The 22,525-nt window shown below is 44.1% G+C and overlaps 1 protein-coding gene across 4 annotated transcripts in view; it reads left to right on the plus strand.

Annotated features, from left to right (window-relative positions):
• The window catches only part of gtf2a1 (general transcription factor IIA, 1), a 99,261-nt gene that overhangs the window by 42,961 nt on the left and 33,775 nt on the right, over nt 1-22,525 (plus strand). For all 4 annotated transcript variants that reach the window (XM_068038583.1, XM_068038586.1, XM_068038582.1 and 1 more), the window contains one exon: nt 18,209-18,310. In XM_068038583.1, coding sequence (XP_067894684.1) covers nt 18,209-18,310 — 102 coding nt within the window. The remainder of the gene's footprint in view (nt 1-18,208; nt 18,311-22,525) is intronic.

A 22,525-nucleotide genomic window follows, 5' to 3' on the forward strand; every position in this document is an offset into this window, starting at 1 on the left:
ATTCATTATAAGCCCACTGACTCCCACAACTGCTTTGAGTACACTTCCTCACACTCTGATTCCTGTAAGGACTCTGTGTTCCATTCTCCGTCTGTCTTTGTTCTAATGATGCAACCTTCCATACCAGCACTTCTGATATGTCTTCCCTTTTCTTAGCTGAGGATTCCTCCCAAACTGTGGTTGGCAGGGCCCTCAACTGTATCGATCCTATCTCTCACATTTCTGCTTTCTCCCTTTTCCCCTCCCTCCCCAGAGCCACGGTAGGGTTCCCCTTGTCCTCACCCACCCCACCAGCCTCCCTATTCAATGGATCGTCCGCCGCCATTTCTGCCATCTTCAGTGATGCCAACAACAAACACATCTCCCCTCTCCATTCAGCATTCCGAAAGGGCCGTTCCCTCTGCGGCATCCTGGTCCACTCCTAAACTACTCCCGACAGCCTCCTCCCTTTCCCATGAAAGCCCAGGCGATGCAGCTTCTGCCCTTTTTATCTCCTTTCTCATCACAAGGCCCCAAACAGTCCTTCCAGATGAAAAAGTCATTTACATGTACTTTTTTTCAATTTAGTATGCCAACAATGTGGTCTGCTCTACATTGGGGAGACCAAACGCAGATTGGGTGACTGCTTTGCGGAACATCTCCATTCAGGCTGCAAGCATAACCCTGAGCTTCTGGTTGCCTGTTACTTTAATTCTCTGACTTGCTGTCACGCTGACATCTCTGTCCTTGGCCTGTGCAATGTTCCAGTGAAGCTCAAAGATAGCACCTCCTCTTTTGATTAGACACTTTACAGACTTCCAACCTCAACACTGAGTTCGACAATTTCAGACTGTAATATCTGCCCCCATTTTGTTTTTTTCTTTGCATTTTTTGATTTACTCTTGTTTTTGCGTTTGGATGGCAGCTGTTTGTTTTGTCATTCACACCACTTGTCTAGACACATCTTTTGTTTCTTTTACTTGTCCCTTTAGCCCTGCACTACTACATTTCGTCATTTAATCTCCCCTGTCTTTCACCCTATCATAGATATTCTGTTTTGTTCTTTTTCCACCCTCTCTCTCTTGCTTAAAACCTATTTCTAACTTTCTTCAGTTCTGATGTAAGCTCAATGATCTGACATGTTAATTTTGTTTCTCTTTCCACAGATGCTACCTGACCTCCTGAGTATTTCCAGCATCTGCAGTATTTTGCTTTTGTATCTTATGTTGATCTTAAAACCAACGCAACCGATTGGCTTAACTAGTCATTCATTTCACTTCTGTGCACAAATTGGCAACCCAAAGTCTGCAGCTTTAAATCCTGATTGGTGTTCTCATGTCATTCAGGAAGTAATATGTCACACTTAGCCTGTATGTGATTCTAGTCCCACACTGCATAATTTTTAGTGACCTCAGGGTAGTTAGGAGTGAGAAATAAATACCTCTCTCCCACATCCCAAGAACAAAAAAAAATACTCCCTGTGAGGGCATTACCTATATTGTATGTAGGCAAGAGGTTCAAATTACTACTTCCTCTGGAGGTGAGAAATCTATGTTGAGTGAATGTGGCAAAGTGGATCTTTGTAGTATTGCGTCTGTATGCCATGCTGTCATGATTCCACTCCTACCTGTTGCATCATTGGCATTGTATTATGTCCAAAATGCCTACAAGGTTGTCTTTGACATATGACAGAGCTCTATCCTTGCTCCTCGTCTCTTAAATGCTACCTGTTGACATCATCTGGAAAATGTGGCATTGCCTTTAAAACGTGCTGGCTGCTCTCAGTTCTACCCATACTTCTCCAACAAAGCTGCAAGTTCAATGTTAAAGGAAAGTTTCTTCAGCCAAATGTGAATAAAAGTCAAGCCATCCTCTTTTGCTCTTATACGTCTCTGCTCCACTGATCCCAATGCCATCAATCTCTGGCTGTGAGCTTGGGTGAAGATCATAACTTTGCTATTCTGGTTCCTGGGATGAGAGGATTATGCTATGAGGAGTGAGTGAGTAGACTAGGCCCATATTTGCTAGAGAGGAATGAGAAGTAATTTCATTGAAACATATTCTTAAGGGGCTGGTCTGGGTAGATGCTGAGAGGATGTTTCTCATGGCTGAGGAGTCCAGATCTAGGGTCACAGTCTCAGAATAATGGGTTGGCCATTCAGGACTGAGATGAGCTTAAGTTTCTTTGTTGAAAGGCTATGAATCTTCAGAATTCTGGACCGCAGAGGGCTGTGGATGCTCTGTTGAGTATCTTCAAGTCAAATCGATAGATTTTTCGATACTAAGGTAATAAAGGGATGTGGGGATAGTACGGGAAGGTGTAGCTGAGATAGAAGATTGGCCATGATCTTTTTGGATGGTGGAACAGGCTCGAGGGGCTAAATGGTCGCTTCCTATTTATATTCTTACGTGCACTTGAACTATTTACATAGTACCTTTTACATCATTGATGTTCCAAAGCACTTTACATGTTATGCAGGCACAGCAAGAAAATTCGCTTGTATAAAATCCTGATTAGGCTACATCTGGAGTGTTGCATTCAGTTCTGGGCACTGTTACTCACAAGAACACAAGAAATAGGATCAGAAGTCGACCATATGACCCATCGCGTCTGCTCCACCATTCAGTACGATCATGTCTGATCTTGGGCTTCAATTCCACTTTCCTGCTTGCTCCCCATATCCCTTGGTTCCCCGCGAGACCAAAAATCTATCTATCCCAGCCTTAAATGTATTCAATGATGGAGCATCCACAACCCTCTGGGGTGAAGAATTCCAAAGATTCACAACCCTTTGAGTGAAGTAATTTCTCCTCATCTCAGTCCTGAATGATTGACCTCTTATCCTGAGACTGTGTCCCCATGTTCTAGATTCCTTGACCAGTGGGAACAATCTCTCAGCTTCTACCCTATCAAACGCTTTCAGAATCTTGTATGTCTCAATTAGATCGCTTCTCATTCTTCTAAACTCCAGAGAATATAGACCCAATTTACTCAACCTTTCGTCATAGGACAACCCCCTCATCCCAGGGACCAATTTAATAAATCTTCATTGCAACACCTCCAGTGCAAGTATATCATTTCTTAAATGTGGGGACCAAAACTGCACACAGTATTCCAGGTGCAGTCTCACCAAAGCCCTCTACAATTTTAGTAAGGCTTCTTTATTCCTGTACTCCAGTTCCCTTGCAATAAAGGCCAACCTGCCATTTGCCTTCCTAACAGCCTGCTGCACCTGCATGTTAACTTTATGTGTTCCTTGTACGAGTACCCCCCAAGTATCTCTGAACATCAACACTTAGCAGTTTCACACCTTTAAAAAATATTCTGCTTTTCTATTTTAATGATTGTAGTGAACAACTTCACACTTCCCTACATTATACTCCATTTGCCATCTTGTTGCCCACTCACTTAACCTGTCTATATCTCTTTGCAGCCTCTCTACATCCTCCCCGCAGCTTACCTTTCCACCGAGCTTTGTATCAGCAGCAAACTTGGATACATTACTCTGTCTGTTCAGCCAAGTCATTAATATAAAATGTAAATAGCTGATGCCCCAACACTGATCCTTGCGGCACTCCACTATTCACTGCCTGCCAACTTGCAAATGCCCCATTTATGCTCACTGTCTGCTTCCTGTCTGATGGCCAATCCTCTATCCACACTAATATATTGCCCCCAGCACTAGGAGCCGTTATCTTGTCGGTTAATCTTTTATGTGGCGCCTTTTGAAAATCCAGGTATACTACATATACTGGTTTCCCTTTATCTACCCTACTAGTTACATCCTCAAAAAACTTTGTCAAACAGGATCTCCCTTTAGTAAAACCATGCTGACTTGTTTTAATCATACTATGCTTTTGCAAGTGCAGTATTAAGATTTCCTTAACAATAGTTTCCAGCATCTTCCCAACGACTGATAGGCTAACTGGCCTGTAGTTCCTTGTTTTCTCTCTACCTCCTTTCTTGAAAAGCAGCGTAATGTTTGCCAACTTTCAATCTGACGGGACCATTCCTGAATCTAAGGAATTCTGGAAAATCATATCCAGCGCATCCACTATCTCTGCAGCTATCTCTTTTAGAACCCTAGGATGTAGGCCATCCCGGGGACTTGTCAGATTTTAGTCCCTCAAGTTTCTCCAATACTTTTTCTTGACTGATATCAATATTCTTAATTTCCTCACTTTTTAGCCCCTAGGTTACTGCCTATTTCTGGTATGGATCTTGTGTCTTCTACTGTGAAGACAGACACAAAATATTTGTTCAATGCCTCTGCCATTTCCTCATTCCCCATGATGATTTCTCCTGCCTCTGCCTCTAAGGGACCAGCGTCTACTTTAGCTACTCTCTTCCTTTTTATGTACTTATAAAAGCTCTTACGGTCTGTTTTTATATTGCTGGCTAGTTTACTCTTTTTTTTCCCTTATCCATTTTTGATGGCCCTTTGCTTTTTTCTGAAACACTCCCAATCCTCAGACATGCTACTATTTTTTGCAACATTGTAAGCCTCTTTTAGTATAATACTCTCCTTAACTTTGAGTGAGCCACGGATGGGTCTTTCTGGACGAGTTATGTTGTGGATGGTTATGTTGGCAGAAGACAGGTTGCATTGACGAGGCTTGTATTTCATTAAGCGTAGAAGATTAGCGGGTGATTTTAAGTGAGGTGTTTAAGATGATTGATGTAGATAGAAACTTTCCTCTGGGAGCAGTTCAGAACAAGGGGGCATACCCTGAAAATTGGAGTTTGGGGTATTCAAGGGTGATGTCAGGGAGCACTACTTCACAAAAAGGGTAGTTGAACTCTGGAACACTCTTCCCTAAAAAGTTGTTGAGGCTGGGGGGGATCAGTTGAAAAATTGAAAACTGGGATTGGTAGATTTTTCTTCAGGGTATTGAGGATATGGAACCAATGGGGGTAATTTGAGTTGAGGTACAGATTAGGAATTATCTATTTGAATGGTGGGAGGGGCTGGATGGCTTCCTCCTGTTCCTCGGTTACTGGATCCTGCTAACGGCAGTATGATGAATAATCAGTTAATTTGTTGTGGAATCACACTGGTTCCTTGAGGAATAAATACTGACCAGGATACTAAAGTCTGTCTAGAATTGAAGTCTATAGTCTGATTTAAACTTGTAACCTGCTGACTCAGCAACAAGAATTAAATCACTGAGCCAAGCTGTCCCCAAACCCACTTACCCACCCCTTTATGTCTGATTCTTCAACAGTACATTTACCATTGTCTTTATCTTTCCCACTTTGCTGCCAAATCCTTATCTCTACCTTTATTAAGACAAGACTTAATTAACCCTCACTTCCGTTACTGGGCTCTCTTCTAAAACTATAACTGAAAAAAGTCAACTGGTTTCAGATCATATTTATGAATTTTAGCTCAGCCAGTACTGCATTAATTTTAAAGTTTTTAATTACTGTTTGAGATGGAGTACAGCTGCATTTTTAAGAAAAGATCAAGTTTAAAGTTTGAACTTCACCAACCTGTCGTATGGATATTAAAATTATGTAATGTTTGGCTCTTCTCTGATACCAACAATTACACTGAAGAAATGCATCTGAATTTGAGCTGACTGGCTGGGGATTTTAGATATTGTTCTCACTAAGCCTGCAACTTCCTTCTCCCATTTAAAATGAGTGGGAGAAATAACTAGTTATTAAGCACATAAGCATAAATATCTAGCTCGATTTCTTCCCCTGTCTACATGATTTTATTTCATGTGTCAGCAAGCCAACCCCTAGTCTTTATGCCTCGCTACCGCATTAATTGGGCATGTGACACGTGACTACTGTGTGGAGCAGTATTCAGTGCAGCTGGTGCCATGTTGTAGGTGTTTTTTGATAATTTTGGTTGACCGTTCTGTAGCCAGAAGCTATTTGAAGCTGGGAACAAATGACTGCTGCTGGCACTTGCTTCAGTTTTCCTATTTCACTGCTGCTGTTCAAGTCAGAGGCAAATGATTAGAATTTATGGGACATGATTTTTTTTGTTTTACAAATAAAGTATTGTAATCGATTTTTCTTCTGTAATTTTATTTAATGTAATTAGTTTTTAGTCCTGACAGTCTGTTGGTTATATTTTTCATTAGGGCTGTATGTTGGTATCCAATACTATTTACAGTACATATTCCAATGGTGGAAGGCTTCATTGTTTGCCTGGGTTCACACTATCCTAGCTACTTTGTGTATCAATTAAAGTTTTGTCTCATAGGAAGCTGATTTCTCAAAGCACAAATTAAGTACTGTATTGCAATATCCTGCTTGTAGAATCACCCTCATCACCCTTTATATTTGATCATTTCCATGGTTCTCTTTGTCCTCGTGAATTGAAAGTAAAAGAACTTGCACTTATATGTATATTATAGCCCGCCCCTTCCACAACCTCAGGACATCCTAAAGTGCTTCACGACCAATGAAGTACTTTTCAAACTGTAGTCACTGTTGTGATATAGGAAAACAAAGCAGCCACTTTACACAGCAGGCTTCCACAAACAGCACTTGGGGAAAAGATCAGATGATCTGTTTTAATAATGTTGATGGAGAAATGTTAGCAAGCAGGCTGGGAGAGTTCCCCTGCTCCTCTTTGAATAAAGACTCATCCAAAAGGCAAATTAGCTTTGAGATCCTCCCAGTAGATTTTAGATCTCACTTTGGCCTTGTCCCACTCCACTCCAGTGATCTCCAGAATATTGACTGATAAATACAATTCAGTTTTAGGCCAACTAATTGCTTATGTAAAATTACAGAAGTAAAAATAAGTTCTAGTACTTAAGCTTTACTTTGAGTCCCTCAGTGCTGTAACATCAACCCGCATCTTTTTCTGTTGGGGTTGATTCTCCACCTATGTCCTTACTCGAGCACTGTTCGTACTTTAATCTCTCATCCCTCCATGCTTTCTAAAGCATCCTCAGAACACTTCACCAACCACCCTACAAACTACTTTGAGCCATGTTTTAGAAGTGCATATTAACTGCAGGCATATCAGCAAATGTGGTCTCTTTAGACGACTAGCAAAGATCGGATGTCCACCAAAGCTAAGTATCATCACCTCATTCCATGACAATATGAAAGGCACAATTCAGCATAGCGGTGTCTCATCAGACCCCTTTCCTATCCTGTGTGGCGTGAAACAGGGCTGTGTTCTCGCACCTACACTGTTTGGGATCTTCTTCCTGCTGCTCTCACATGCGTTCAAATCTTCAGAAGAAGGAATTTTCCTCCACACAAGATCAGATGGCAGGTTGTTCAAACTTGCCTGTCTAAGGGAACTCCCCTTTGCTGACGATGCTGCATTAACATCTCACACCGAAGAGTGTCTGCAGAGACTCATCGACAGGATTGCGGCTGCCTGCAACGAATTTGGCCTAACCATCAGCCTCAAGAAAACGAATATCATGGGACAGGACGTCAGAAATGCTCTATCCATCAATATCGGCGACCGTGCTCTGGAAGTGGTTCAAGAGTTCACTTAACTAGGCTGAACTATCACCAGTAACCTGTCTCTAGATGCAGAAATCAACAAGCACATGGGAAAGGCGTCCGCTGCTATGTCCAGACTGGCCAAGAGAGTGTGGGAAAATGGCACACTGACACAGAACACAAAAGTCCGAGTGTATCAAGCTAGGGGAGGAGGTGGCGTACTGGTATTGTCACTGGACTAGTAACCCAGGGACCCAGGTATTGCTCTGGGGACATGGGTTCGAATCCCACCACAGCGGAAGGTGGAATTTGAATTCAATTAATAAATCTGGAATTTAAAAGCTAGTCTAATGATGGTCATGAAACCATTGTCGATTGTTGTCCTTTAGGGAAGGAAATCTGCTGTCCTTACCTGGTCTGGCCTACATGTGACTCCAGATCCACAGCAATGTGGTTGACTCTTATATGCCCTCGAAATGGCCCGGCAATTAGGGATGGGCAATAAATGCTGGCCTGGCCTGCGACGCCCACATCCCATGAAAGAATTAAAAAAAAATCAAGCCTGTGTCCTCAGTACCTTGCTCTACGGCAGCGAGGCCTGGACAACATATGTCAGCCAAGAGCGACGTCTCAATTCATTCCATCTTTGCTGCCTCTGGAGAATCCTTGGCATCAGGTGGCAGGACCGTATCTCCAACACAGAAGTTCTCGAGGCGGCCAACATCCCCAGCATATACACCCTACTGAGCCAGCGGCGCTTGAGATGGCTTGGCCATGTGAGCCGGATGGAAGATGGCAGGATCGATCCCCAAGGACACATTGTACAGCGAGCTCGTCACTGGAATCAGACCCACCGACCGTCCATGTCTCCACTTTAAAGACATCTGCAAACATGACATGAAGTCCTGTGACATTGATCACAAGTCATGGGAGTCAGTTGTCAGTGATCACCAGAGCTGGCGGGACTAAAGGCGGGGCTATAGCGTGGCGAGTCGATGAGACTTAGCTGGCAGGAAAAAAGACAAGCGCAAGGGGAGAGCCAACTGTGTAACAGCCCCGACAACCAATTTTATCTGCAGCGCCTGTGGAAGAGTCTGTCACTTTAGAATTGGCCTTTATAGCCACTCCAGGCGCTGCGTCACAAACCACTGACCACCTCTAGGCACTTAGCCATTGTCTCTCGAGACAAGGAGGCCAAAGAAGATTAACTGGGTGACATAGTGGATTCGATGTGCTCCTTCATCTCTGGCACTTGGGTACGTATCTGACCCAGACTGATGGATGTGAGCCTCCTTGTTTGTAGGGTTGTTCTTTACCAATTTAAGATCAGTTTCTAGTGGGCTTGGGGCTAATTTGGCAGCAGTGGTCAATGTTGCTCAGACAGATCTAGGGCTGGTTGTTATGGGAGCAAGGAAAGATTACTGTACTGTAATCAAATCAGAAAATGCTGGAAATACTCAGATCTGGCAGCATCTGTGGAGGGAGAAGCATTTTAACATTGAGATCGATAACCTTTCATCAGAACTGGAAAAGAGATGCAACAAGTTTAAAGCAAGTATTAAGGCGGGGAAAAGGGGGAGGTAAGGAAAAATCTGATAGGGTGGAAGATTTAAGATTAAATGACCTAAGAGATGATGGTGCAAGGAAAAGTGAGGTGGTAATGGGACTAGTCAAACAAAAGATGTCTACTAGAAGAGGTTAGAATGGGAAAATGCAGAATCGTTACAACAGCTGCCATCCCAAAAAAAGGGAACAAATTGGAACTGCTCCAGTGAAGCTCAGTGTAAGCTTGAGGCATAGCGTCTCATCTTTCGATCAGGCACTTTACAACATTCCGAACTCTACATTTGAGTTCATCAGTTTCAGATTATAACCTCTGCCCACTGTTTTTTTGTTGTTGAATGGCCGCTGTTGGCAATGCTGACTGCATTTTCCCCTTAGCATCTGCAGACATAGATTTTGTTTACTGTCCCACTAACACCCCCTTTCTCTTTGCACCATCTCTTTTGTCATTTAATGTCTCCCATTTTCCACCCTATTGCAGACCTTCCCTTTTGTCCTCCCCCCCCCCCTCCCCCCCACCACCACCCCATCCCCCTGCCCTTTCCCTGCTTCTGTACTTGCTGAAAAGCTGTTTCATCAAAACTGGAAAAAGTTAGCAATATAAGGCCATTGACCTCAGGCGTTAACTCTGTTCTATCTCTTCAGAAGCTGCCCGACCTTGAGTATCATAGAAGCATAGAATGGTTACAGCACAGAAGGAGGCCTTTTGGCCCATCATGTCTGAGCCGGCTCTCTCTGCAAGAGCTACTCAGCTAGTCCCATTCCCCTGCCTTCTGTCTGTAGCCCTGCAAATTTTTTCTCTTCAGATAATTATCTTTAGTTAGCCACGATTGAATCTGCCTTTGCCTCACACTTAAATCGGTGTCCTCTAGTTCTTGATCCTTCTGCCAGTGGGAACAGTTTCTTCCTATCAACTCATCGTTTTGAACACCTCTATCAAATCTCCCGTAAATCTTGTCTTCTCTAAGGCGAACAAACCCAGCTTCTCCATCCATGTAACTGAAGTCCCTCATCCCTGGCATCATTCTTGTAAATCTTTCATGTTTCAACCTTCATATCGTTCCTAAAGTGTGGTATCCAGAATTGGACAGAACACTCCAGTTGAGGTCAAACCAGAGTTCTATTCAGGTTCAATATAACTTCCTTGCTTTTGTATTCTGTCTCTTTATAAAGCCCAGAATCCCATATGCCTTTTTAACCATTTTCTCATCCTGCCCTGCTGCCATCAACAATTTGTGCACATATACCCCCAGGTGTCTGTTCCTGCACCCTCTTTAGAATTGTACCCTTTAGTTTATTTGCCTCTCCTCATTTTTCCTACTAAAAGGTATCTCCCTCCTCCCTTGGGATCGAGGATGACTTGCTTTCACTCTGATTCAATGGGTTCTGTGTGATTTGTAGACTCTGCCACATGAGGGGCAGGTGGTGATTGAAGGGTCAGGTAGATGAGTAGTTTGGAGGTTTGTGTGCTCCCTCTGACTCCTCAACATCACTTCATACTTCTCTGCATTAAATTTCATCTGCGTGCCTGCCTATTCCACCAGCTTGTCTATGTCCTTTTGAAGTCTATCACTGACCTCCTCGCAGTTCACAATTCTTCCAAGTTTAGTGTCATCTGAAAATTTAGAAGTTGTCTGGAAACCCAAGTTCAGGTCATTGAAGTATATCAAGAAAAGTAGTGGTCCTCGTACTGACCCCTGCGGAACCCCAATAAATACCTTCCCCCAGTCTGAAAAACAGCCATTGACCACTACTCCAACACGCAAACAAAATACTGCGGGTGCTGGAAATCGGCAATGAAAGCTGAAATTGCTGGAAGTGTGCAACAGGTCTGGCAGCATCTGTGGAGAGAGAAAGAGTTAATGTTTCAGGTCAATGACCTTTCATCAGAACTGGAAAAAGTTAGAAATGTAATAGGTTTTGAGCAAGTGAAAGGGGGGGGGGGGGGGGGTGGGGGGGAAGGTTGGTAAAAGAACCAAAGGGAAGCTCTGCTAGGATGGAGGGAAGAAGAGAGTAAGTGACTAAAGGTTTCATGTTGCAAGGCCAAAGGGAGTGGATATGGGACAAATAAAGGAACAAAACATGTGTCTACTGGGAGTGTGAATGGAAGGTCATGAATATCTGCATCCAAAAGCAAAGATAAGGAAGAGAGAAAGACCCAGCAAAGAAAGGGAAACAAAGTGGGGACAGAGGTTACGATCTAGAATTGTTGAACTCCATATTGAGTCCAGAAGGCTGTAAAGTGCACAGTTGACAGAAGAGGTGCTGTTCTTCGAGCTTGCGTTGAGCTTCATTGGAACGCTACAGGAGGCCAAGGACAGAGAGGTCAGAGTAGGAGCAAGATAAAATGATAGGCAGCTGGAAGCTTGGGATCATGGTTGCAGACTGAACGGAGGCGTTCCACAGAGCGTTCACCCAATGTAGAGGAGACTGCGGTGTGAGCAGCGAATATAGTTTACTTAATTGAAAGATGAACTGCAAGGAGTATTTGGAGCCTTGGACCGTGAGAAGAGAGGAGGTAAAAGGGCAGGTGTTGCATCTCCTGCACTCACATAGAGGGGTACTGTTGGAAGAGGAGACTGTGTTAGAGATGATTGAGGAGTGGACTAGGATGTCGCGGAGGGAACAGTCCCTTTGGAATGCTGAGAGGGGAGGGAAGATGTTTTTGGTGGTAGAAATGGTGGAAGATGATCTGTTGAATATTGAGGCTGGTGGGGTGGAAGGTGAGGACAGAGAAGTCAAGGAAGGGAAGGCTCAAAGACCGTGTGCCCATTAACCACTGCTGTCTCACTTTATATTCATGCTGCCACTGCCCCTTTTATTCCAGGGATTCAACTTTGTCAAGTCTCTTATGTGGCATTTTATCAAATGCCTTTAGAAATCCATATACACCACATCAACTGCATTATCCTCATCAACCATCTCTTTTAGATCATCAAAAAGCTCAATTAAATTAGTTAAATACAATTTACCTTTAACAAATCAGTGCTGACTTTCCCTAACTAATCTGCACTAGTCCAAGTGACAATTTTGTCCCAGATTATTCTCTCTCAAAGCTTTCCCTCAGCCGAGGTTAAACTGACTGGCTTGTAGTTATTGTGTTTATCCTTACACCCTTTTTAAAACAAAGGTGTAACATTTGCAATTCTCCAGTCCTCTGGCACCACCCCAGTATCTAAGGATGATTGGAAGATTATGACCAGTGCCTCTACAATTTCGTCCCTTCTCTGAGCGTCCTTGGATGCATCCCGTCCAGTCCTCAGCACCTTAGCCATGCACTCTGCCACAATGTGTAGATCCCTTTTCTGGTCCCTTATTTGCCCCACTTCTTCTCTCAACTGTTTTGCTATTTATAGCTGAAAGACGTTTTTATGCTAGCTGCCGGTCTCTTTTCATACTCCCTCTTTGCCTTTCTGATTACCTTTTTCACTTCCCTGCTCGACTTTCTATATTCGGCCTGATTCTCATTTGTATCATTAATCCAACATCTGTCACATGCCCCCTTTTTCTGCTTTATCTTACTCTCTATCATGATCCAGGGAGCTCTGGCTTTGCTTGCTCCGCCTTTCCTCTTTGTGGGAATATACCTCGACTGTACCATAACTCCTTATCTGAACAAAGGGCTGCCTTTATAGTTTTGCCTGCTAATCTATGATTCCAGTTTGCCTGGGCCAGATCCATTCTCACCCTACTGAAATTGGCTGTCCTGAAATCTAGTATTTTTACTTTGCTCCTTGTCCTTTTCTGTAGCTAACCTAAACCTTATGGTACCATGATCACTGTTCCCTAAAAGGTCCCAGATTGAGGCTTGATCCACTTGATCCACCTCATTCTCCAGAATTAGATCCAGCAATGTCTCCTTCCTCGTTGGACCAGAAGCATACTGATCCAGAAAATTCTCCTGAACTACCTTCAGCGTTACACTTTGACTATCCCAGTCTATATTAGGATAATTGTAGACCCCATCAGCACTACTCTGTAGTTTTTGCACACCTCTAATTTCCCCCTCTATATCTTTACCACTGGTTGGTGGCCTATATAATACACCCAGTAGTGTAATGGTACCTCTCTTAGATTAGATTAGATTAGATTAGAGATACAGCACTGAAACAGGCCCTTCGGCCCACCGAGTCTGTGCCGACCATCAACCACCCATTTATACTAATCCTACACTAATCCCATATTCCTACCAAACATCCCCACCTGTCCCTGTATTTCCCTACCACCTACCTATACTAGTGACAATTTATAATGGCCAATTTACCTACCAACCTTGTTTCTGAACTGTAACCAATTAGATTTAGTCCATGTCCCATCCAGGCCATCTTCTTTCTCCAGAACTGTAATATTCTCTTTAACTAACCCCACCTCCTTTTTTTCCTTCGCTGTCTCTCCTGAACACCTTGTGTCCAGGAATATTTAGTACACAGTCCTGCCCTTTTTTGAGCCAAGTTTCCATTATTGCCATGACATCATATTCCCATGTGACTATTTGCACCTGGAGCTCACCAATCTCATTTACCATGCTGCTTGTATTTGCACTCATGCAATGGAAACCTACTTTAGACCTTATTACATTATCTTAGTCTGACTACACCTAATATTTTACTATTTCTTACTCCAGTGTTATTCGCTTCTCTTAATCCTTTTGTGCACCTTGTTTATCCTTCCTAATGCTACATCTTGGTTCCCATCCCTCTGTCGAGTTAATTAAAACCCTTCCCATCAGCACTAGCAAACCATCCCACAAGGACATTGGTCCTGGCTCTGTTTAGGTGCAGCCTGTCCAGCCTGTTTAGGTCCCATCTCCTCCAGAACTGGTCCCAATGTTCCAGGAATCTAAAGCCCTCCCTCATGCACCAACTCTCTCCGGCCATGCATTCATCTGCTATTTCACTACTCATTAGTGTGTGGTACTGGGTTATCCAGAAATTCCTGCCTTTGAGGTCCTGCTTGCTAGTCTGTTTCCTAGCTCCCTAAAATCTGCTTGCAGGGCCTCATCCCTCTTTTCTAACTAAATGTTGTCAGTACCGATATGGACCACAATCTGTCTGTTCCCTTCTCCCCCCCCGAGCACTCTTGACTCTGGCACCTGGGGAGGCATAATACCATCCTGGAATCACGTCTGCAGCTACAGAAACACCTGTCTGTTCCCCTAACTATAGAATCCCCTATCACTATTGCTTTCCCAACTTTCCTCCTGAGCCACCTGTGGTGCCTTGAACCTGACTTTGGCTGTACTCCTCAGAGAAACCATCACCCTCACCAGTATTCAGAACTAAATACTGGTTAGAGAGAGTGAGATGCACTCAGGAGACTCCTGCACTACCTGCCTGTTCCTGCTTGATGGCCTTTTGGTCACCCATTTCCTCCCTCTGCCTGCACACCATTAAGCTGTCGATGACCACATCCAGAGACACGCTATGCATGGAGCTCTCAGCCTTGCAGATGCACTGGAGTGACACCAGCTACTGCTCAAACTTTGAAACTCTGAGCTTGAGCTCCTCCAGCTGATACTGCCTGCACACGATGTTGTCCAGGATACAAGAGGTGTACTGGAGTTTCCACATGGAACAAGATGTGCAGGTACGGGTGTAGGTGTTTCTTTAACTTGGAGCAGAGTAGGGAGAGCTTCCCGACCTGTGCTGACTGAAACACAGTGTTCCATTCCCGAGCACTAATGTCCCTCACCTGGATCAGCATAGCAAAAATGCATGCTATTGCAGGTGTTAACGTGATAAGATATAGTTACAATCTGTTTGGCAGTACTGTTATGAAGCGATATAGTCTGCATATGAAAAGAAAAAGACCAGACTGCTGTAAATGGGGCAGACATCACCTCTTACAAAAAGGTAAGTACTTCAGGAAATTCAGAGCCAAAGTGATCTGGACTAGTTTTGTTCACTGGAGAAGAATTTCCCAGATTCCCCCCACTGCCCCAAAATTGGCCTGGGCTTTTATCTTTGCCTCTGAAGAGATCACATGGTTTTGGGTGGGGATGAGAGTGTATATATTGTGATAAGGTATCACAATTGTGTGGGACAGGCTGGGTAGATTAGAGGATACTTACCTGTCTGTCATTGCTTGTAGGTTATCTAAAATTCCCATACCGATGTTGTATTGGTCAGTGTGGTTATTTTAGCCAGTTGCAATACAGTCTTTCTGCCAGTAGGTGGGATGAGCACATCAAGTTCTGCATCAACTTTATACTCAAAATTTGTTGTAAAACATTGCTGCTACATTTGTCACATCTTCCTGTGAGGTGAGTTGGTGCACGTAACTACACCTTATAAGCTCGGAAAAATGCTTGTTGCTCAGCACACTAGACTGCTATTAATGCTGAGCTATCTGAGGTGATTGCACTGAATATAATTGAAGCATAAGTTACTTTTCTGGTTCAGAGTGGACAAAAATGTTCATTACACAATCCCCAGCCTATTTTTTTGGTCTCTTTCAATGGTTTTATAAATATATTCACCACCCCCCCCCCCCCACCCCCCACCCCACCAGTTTTCTCCCCTCCCTCCCTTGTTGGGAGTCAATGGGAATCAGGGAAAACTCTTCGCAGGTTGGAGTCGTACCTAGCGCAAAGGAAGATGGTTCTGGTGATTGGAGGTCAATCATCTCAGCTCTAGGACATCACTGCAGGAGTTCTGCAGAGTAGTATCCTAGGCCCAGCCATCTTCAGCTGCTTCATCAATGACCTTCCCTTCATCATAAGGTCAGAAGTGGGGATGTTCACTGATGATCGCACAATGTTCAGCACCATTCGCAATTCCTCAGATACTGAAGCAGTCTGTGTGGAAATGCAGCAAGACCAGGACAATATCCAGGCTTGGGCTGATAAGTGGCAAGTAACATTCACTCCACACAAGTGCCAGGAAATGACCATCTCCAACAGGACAGAATCTAACCATCTCCCCATGCCAATAGCATTACGATCGCTGATTTCCTCACTATCAACATCCTGGGGGTGACTATTGACCAGAACTGAACTGGAGTAGCCATATAAATACCGTGGTTACAAGAGCAGGTCCGAGCCTAGGAATCCTGCAGTAAATAAAGCACCTCCTGACTCCCCAAAGCTTGTACACCATCTACAAGTCAGGAGTGTAATGGAAGACACTCCACTTGCCTGGATGGGTGCAGCTCCAACAATACTCAAGAAGCTCAACACCATCCAGGCCAAAGCAGCCCGCTTGATTGGCACCCCATCCACCACCTTCAACATTCACTCCATCCACCACCGACGCACAATGACAGCAGTATGTAGCATCTATAAGATGCACTGCAGCAACGCACCAAGGCTCCTTAGACAGCACCTTCCAAACCCATGACCTCTACCACCTAGGCGGCCAAGAGCAGCAGATGTATGGGAACACCACCACCTGCAAGTTGCTCTCCAAGTCGCACGCCATCCTGACTTGGAACTATATCGTCGTCCCTTCACTGCTGGGTCAAAATCCTGGAACTGCCTCCCCAACAGCACTGTGGGTGTACCTATAACACATGAACTGCAGGAGTTCAAGAAGGCAGTGCACCACCACCTTCTCAAGGACAATTAGGAATGAGCAATAAATGTTGGCCTAGCCAGCGATGCCCACATCCCTTGAACGAATAAAAAAAAAAGTTCGTCTTGACAACTCCACATTGGTAGATATGGTGGGCCACACCAGCCTAACAAGTTAGAACCAAAGAAAAATCATGGCACAGAAGGAGGCCATTCAGCCCATCCTGTCTGCACCGGCCGGAAAAAACGTTAGTCGCCCAATCTAATCCCACCTTCCAACACATGGTCCGGAGCCTTGCAGGTTACAGCACTTCAGGTGCATGTCCTTTTAAATGAGTTGAGGGTTTCTGCCTCACCATCGTTCCTGGCAGTGAATTTCAGATCCCTACCATCCTCTGGGTGAAAAAGCTTTTCCTCATGTCCCCTCTCATCCTTCTACCAAGCACCTTAAATCTGGGTCCCCGGGTAATTGACCTCTCTGCTGGGGGAAACAGGTCCTTTCTGTCTACTCTATCTAGGCCCCTCATAAGTTTGTACACCTCAATTAAGTCACCCCTCAGCCTCTTCTGTTCTAAGAAAAACAACCCTAGCCGATCCAATCTTTCCATATAGCTGCAATTTTCAAGCCCTGGTGACATTCTTGTAAATCTCCTCTGTACTCTCTCCAGAGCAATTATGTCCTTTCTGTAATGTGGTGACCGGAACTGTACGCAATACTCCAGCTGTGGCCTAACCAGCATTTTATACAGTTCCAGCATCATATCCCTGCTTTTGTATTCTATACCTAGGCAATAAAGGAAAGCATTCCATATTTCAGCCATTTGCAACTGAAGTGTTCCTGATGGAGATTGGTCCCTTGTAGAAAACAGTGGTTTCAAAGAAATCTCCAGCTGCTCTGGAGCTGTTCCAGAGTTGTGGGACTTTGGGATGCTAGGCTGCTGCTGGGAAAGTGCATCCCCAGTCAGTGAGAGCAATCTAGGTGGATCTGAGCTAGGATGGTGGGGGTATGTATTTGGTTTCAGAATCCCTAGGCTATAGAGGAGATAAACAGCAAGGCTTTCTGCTCCTCTTTATTGTGGATGCAGTGCTATCCAGTGAGTCTTGCTGGGAAAATGAGTGTGTGTGGACATTGGCTGCGAATGACATTGGGTCCAGTTCCAGGTGATCAAATGGCCTGTTGGCACTGAGTCCAGCCTCCGACTCAGAACTGTCACTTGAGGGATGGAGTGAAGGGCAGAGGGCAATATGAAACCATACTCCTCCACCTTCAGGAATCAGCAACAGACTCCAGTGAGGTAAGCCATGCTTGGGACGCCATTCTTACTGCTAGTCCTACTAATGCACTGGCTTTGTGGGTTCTGAATAATAGCACAATTAAGAGGTCAACCACAGAAGGATATTTTTGCACTTAATTTTAAAGCTGGTATCATAGGACAGTGGCTTTCAAAAGGCCCTTGGAAGAAGATCTTTGTGGCTTATTCTGGACTATTCCTTTACTGCTAAATCTTGAATAGGTTACCTGTTTATTTGCCTTTTTTGTAATTCACTCCTGGTCTGTGGTGCATCCAGATAGCTTAAAAAAACCTTATGTGAAGGAACAGTTTTCAATGGAATTCACTGGTGCTGGATAACTAATACCAAGTATTAAATAGAACTAAAAGTGTAAGAAATTTATTGTAATTCTTGAATTTTAAACCCTTCTCTCAAATTTTTCTTTGTTTCTCTAGCCTAAACTCTACAGATCAGTGATTGAAGATGTAATCAATGACGTACGAGAACAGTTCCTCGACGATGGAGTGGATGAACAAGTTCTTATAGAATTAAAAACGGTACTTTTTTTAAAAACCCCAATCCTAAGTAGAAAAATGAATGTGTAATGAAAACCACCTCCTGTTTACATTGAGTCACAGTTTACATTCGAATGATGATCTGTTCTCACAGCTTGGCAGTATCGTGTGTTGACTTGTTAGCTGTTGGCTAACAAAACACTTACCACCAGAATCCTAACACATGAAATTGATTCTCTATATTTTGACTTTTTTTTGGCAATTATATATTTTATGGTAGCAAATTACTGCTGCAAAGCAATTTAAGTTCATCTTTCACAATTCAAAGTGAATGCTAGATTGCACCATTTATTCCAATTACAGTGTACTTTTCCTATAATTACAAAATTCATTTCTGTGGATATTTTAACATTCTAAAGGGTTTCAAAAGTCATTCTTTTGTGCTAAAATATACTTTAGGGTCGCTATTATTTTCCAGATTTAAAGCACTAAAGATGTCAGTCATTTTTAATGCAATCACAAAGCTTGTATAATTTATTGGATTAGTTTAATGGCACCATTGTGGTTCCAATGAGGATTGTAAATACATCTGACCTAACCAGTACTCTGCTGCAATTTGTTCTTCCCAGCTTAAACGTCCATGTGAAACATTGGATCTTTCCATTAAAGTTAGTGTAAATGATGCATAATGATACAAAAATTCTTGCAATTCAGGAAGATATTAAATTTCTGGTCTCTTGGGTGTTCACTGGTTTACTGACATTACTTAATGGTTTGCGATACTTTTTTTCTGAGCTGTAACATTATAAAGCAAGTGTGATTTCATTATTCATTTACTCATCATCTATGTGGAATAAAATAGGAGCTAATGGCATTTTTCCACAAGTGCTCTTCTGCTTTGGGGAAACTGAAGAGATATACACTATTTTCCTTTCAGTTTTTCCCCTTATAGTCTGCCATTCTTGCACAAGAAAAGGTACATTGCTGGTTTTCATCAAAATTTGGCCTTTTGCTCTGATCCTTTAGCTACAGGCATATTATCGATGGAATTGATGAACTGACCTTATGGAAGGCAGTTTTTTTGTGTCAAATTCTTTGAAGTAGAGTTTGAGATCTTCCATCTTGCCATGGTCAATCTCAGGAGCAATATTTAAATTCTCTTTTAGATCTTTTTCTGCTCATCAAGGTTGGGTATATTAATGTTAAGGAATGGCATATTTCCAGTGTTGGGCACCCAGTGTCATTTTCAAGCATTCCAGCGTAGGCCATAGTACAAATAGATGTAAATTAAAGTTCCTACTGCTTTATGCAAACGGTATGACACTGGTCTAAGAGTACCCCCACAGCTGCAGTGCAACATTGTTCTCTTTCCCACTTCAGCTGTGCTGCGGCATTTCCAGGTGAGATTGTCAAATTGGTGGAGGCCCATGTGCACTATGAATTACTTTGAGACTGCCCAGAGTCATGTAGAACTCGTACAGTTGGCACACAGATTTAAACCCAAATTCAAATGATGAAAGCTAATACATTGACAGTTACTCTTCATGTAGCATGGGGCAAGAACTATCTGCAATCCTGTTGATCTTGTTTGCCTTGTATCGTAACAATTTGACGGTTAAAGAAGAAAATGGATCGTGGTAAATAGGATACATATATAGACAATGTCCTCATCTTTCTTCACAAGGGGGATGGACCTAAAACCGATCAGTCACATCCACATAAGATGTAGGTCACTCTTCAAGCAGTATGGCTATGTATCAGAGATCAGATTCAAGGATAAGCAGTGAGTTTGTAGGTGAATAAAACTATATCAGTCTGTTACATAAACAGAATTAGACTTGACCCAGTGCTTTGAAATGCACAGAATATTTATTAATGGCCCGTTTTGGCCAAAGACAATGTGACTGAAGATCAAGATATGTCCCCCAAATGGACTTTCCATCTCAACACTCATGCACCTAGACTAGCAGGTGAGAAAAAAGTTTTACCAAGCTTCTGGATCTGAAAATTAGTCGAATAGCAATTTCCCTGTAAAAGCTGGCCATAGTTATTCTAAATAGACAACTAAATCTGGGAGCATTTCCCTTCTATCCTCCAAATGATCCTATTCTTGAGAGTTAGAATCTTTGAAGAGGTTTTTGTCTACTGCAGCTGCAGTCATATCATTTAGGAGGTCCTCTAGAACAAAAGTTTGTATTATGGTACTGAGATCATTCCAATTACCTCATCCTCTCTTTCTACCTGCAGCCTGTACTGCCTTGAGGTCTGTATTTAATGTCCTCTGTAATCTCATTGCCTTCCTGTGGTGTCTTTATGTTGGGTGTTTTAAACTGTTAATTCATCCTGACACCTCCTTGCAATCCGAGGGCTGAATCTTGTGTGCCTGCCGCCCACATGTCGCTGCAATCTTCCGTGTGGCGGCTCATATGAATAGTTGGGGTGAGCCGCCCCCACCCTGCCATTTCATGTGTGCAGGCGTGACGCCATCTTTAAAGGGCTGTTAGCCTTACCAGCAGATTTAAATATTTAAAGATAAGGTGAATAAGAAGAAATTGAATACCTTTATTTTGCCCTGTTCCACCCCCCAATAACCATAACATTATTCATTTTCTCTTATCCCCCCAAAACACAGTGACAATCTGACCTTCTCTTTCCCCACCCCCCCCACCACTCTCTCCCAGAGGTATCTTCAGGCACACATCCTGCCCCTGCCACGGATCCTGATGCCTGGGGGAGAACTAAAGCCGCCCCAAGTTTTGTTCTTCGCAATCTTGTTTACATTTTCTTGGAGCCTTTGGATTTTAGGGTGACCTCACATTTCTTGCACTGGATCTTGAACCTGTTTTGCTATAGCCTTTGAATGGCAATAAGGAAGCTACATGCTTTGAAAGCAAAGATTGTTTCCATTATCTTTGGTTTTGTTTTTTCTCGTTCTTCCTTTTATTTGCTTTCAGACAGCAGCTGTGTATGATTCTCTTACTTACACCTCCTCTAGACACATACTTTGTTCCTTTACTTGTCCCATTACGGCCCCCTTTGGCCTTACACCGTGGATTCCTTTGTCATTTAATCTCTCCTGCCTGCCAACCTATCCCAGACCGCCCCTTTTTATCTTTCCCCACCCTCTCCCCTTTCACCTGCTTAAACCCTACAGTGACGTCTGACGACGCAGAGCATACGCAGAGTGATCGGGGACGTCATCAGTGAGTGCGAACATTTGCCAGCTTGCCAGTATGAATGCGTGCGCATGACGTCCCCTCACAATGTCGTTCTCACCCCTCAATAGCTGTCTCCATTCACCTGAGCAGTACCCTGCTCCCTCCCACCATCCCTGCTTCAATCGCCGCTTCACCCCGCTTGACCGCTCACTCCCCACTGCGCCGTTACCTTCCCTCAGCCACTCGCTTCTCCTGCCCCTCAGCTACTGGCTTCTGCCCCACCGGCCACTCTCCCCCTCTCAGTCACTCACGCACTCGACACTTTCTCCCCCCACACCCCCCACCTCAGCCTCCACAACCCCCTCCCCCCCCCCCCCTCCTTCAGCTGCTCACTCCAAACCTCGCCGCTACTCCCCCCACTCCCCCTCCCCTCAGTCGATCGTCCCCCGCTGTTCCTTGCTTCTCCCCTCATCTGCACTCTACCCCCCCCACCCCACCCTGCTTTCTGACCACTCGCTCCAGGCCGTGCAGCTTCCCTTCTCTCGGCCACTTGCTCCTCCGTCACCCCTCTTTATTTATTTATTTTTCTTTTCTTTTTTCTTTAAGAGATACAGCACTGAAACAGGCCCTTCGGCCCACCGAGTCTGTGCCGACCATCAACCACCCATTTATACTAATCGTACACTAATCCCATATTCCTACCACATCCCCACCTGTCCCTATATTTCCCTACCACCTACCTATACTAGGGGCAATTTATAATGACCAATTTACCTACCAACCTGCAAGTCTTTTGGCTTGTGGGAGGAAACCGGAGCACCCGGAGAAAACCCACGCCGACACAGGGAGAACTTGCAAACTCCGCACAGGCAGTACCCAGAATTGAACCCGGGTCGCTGGAGCTGTGAGGCTGCGGTGCTAACCACTGTGCCGCCCCTTGCTTCTTCGGGTGGCACAGCGGGGAACGATCGAACGTGGGCGCGGGTGACTGAGGAGGGAAGTGGGTGGAGCGAGAGGGGGGGACGGGAAGTGAGGAGAGGGGAGCGAGCGGCTACGGGAAGGCAGCGGGGAACAAGTGGCGAAGATGGGCGCAGGAGGA

The sequence above is a fragment of the Heterodontus francisci genome, chromosome 9, assembly GCF_036365525.1.
Source record: "Heterodontus francisci isolate sHetFra1 chromosome 9, sHetFra1.hap1, whole genome shotgun sequence".
Lineage (NCBI taxonomy): Eukaryota > Metazoa > Chordata > Chondrichthyes > Heterodontiformes > Heterodontidae > Heterodontus > Heterodontus francisci.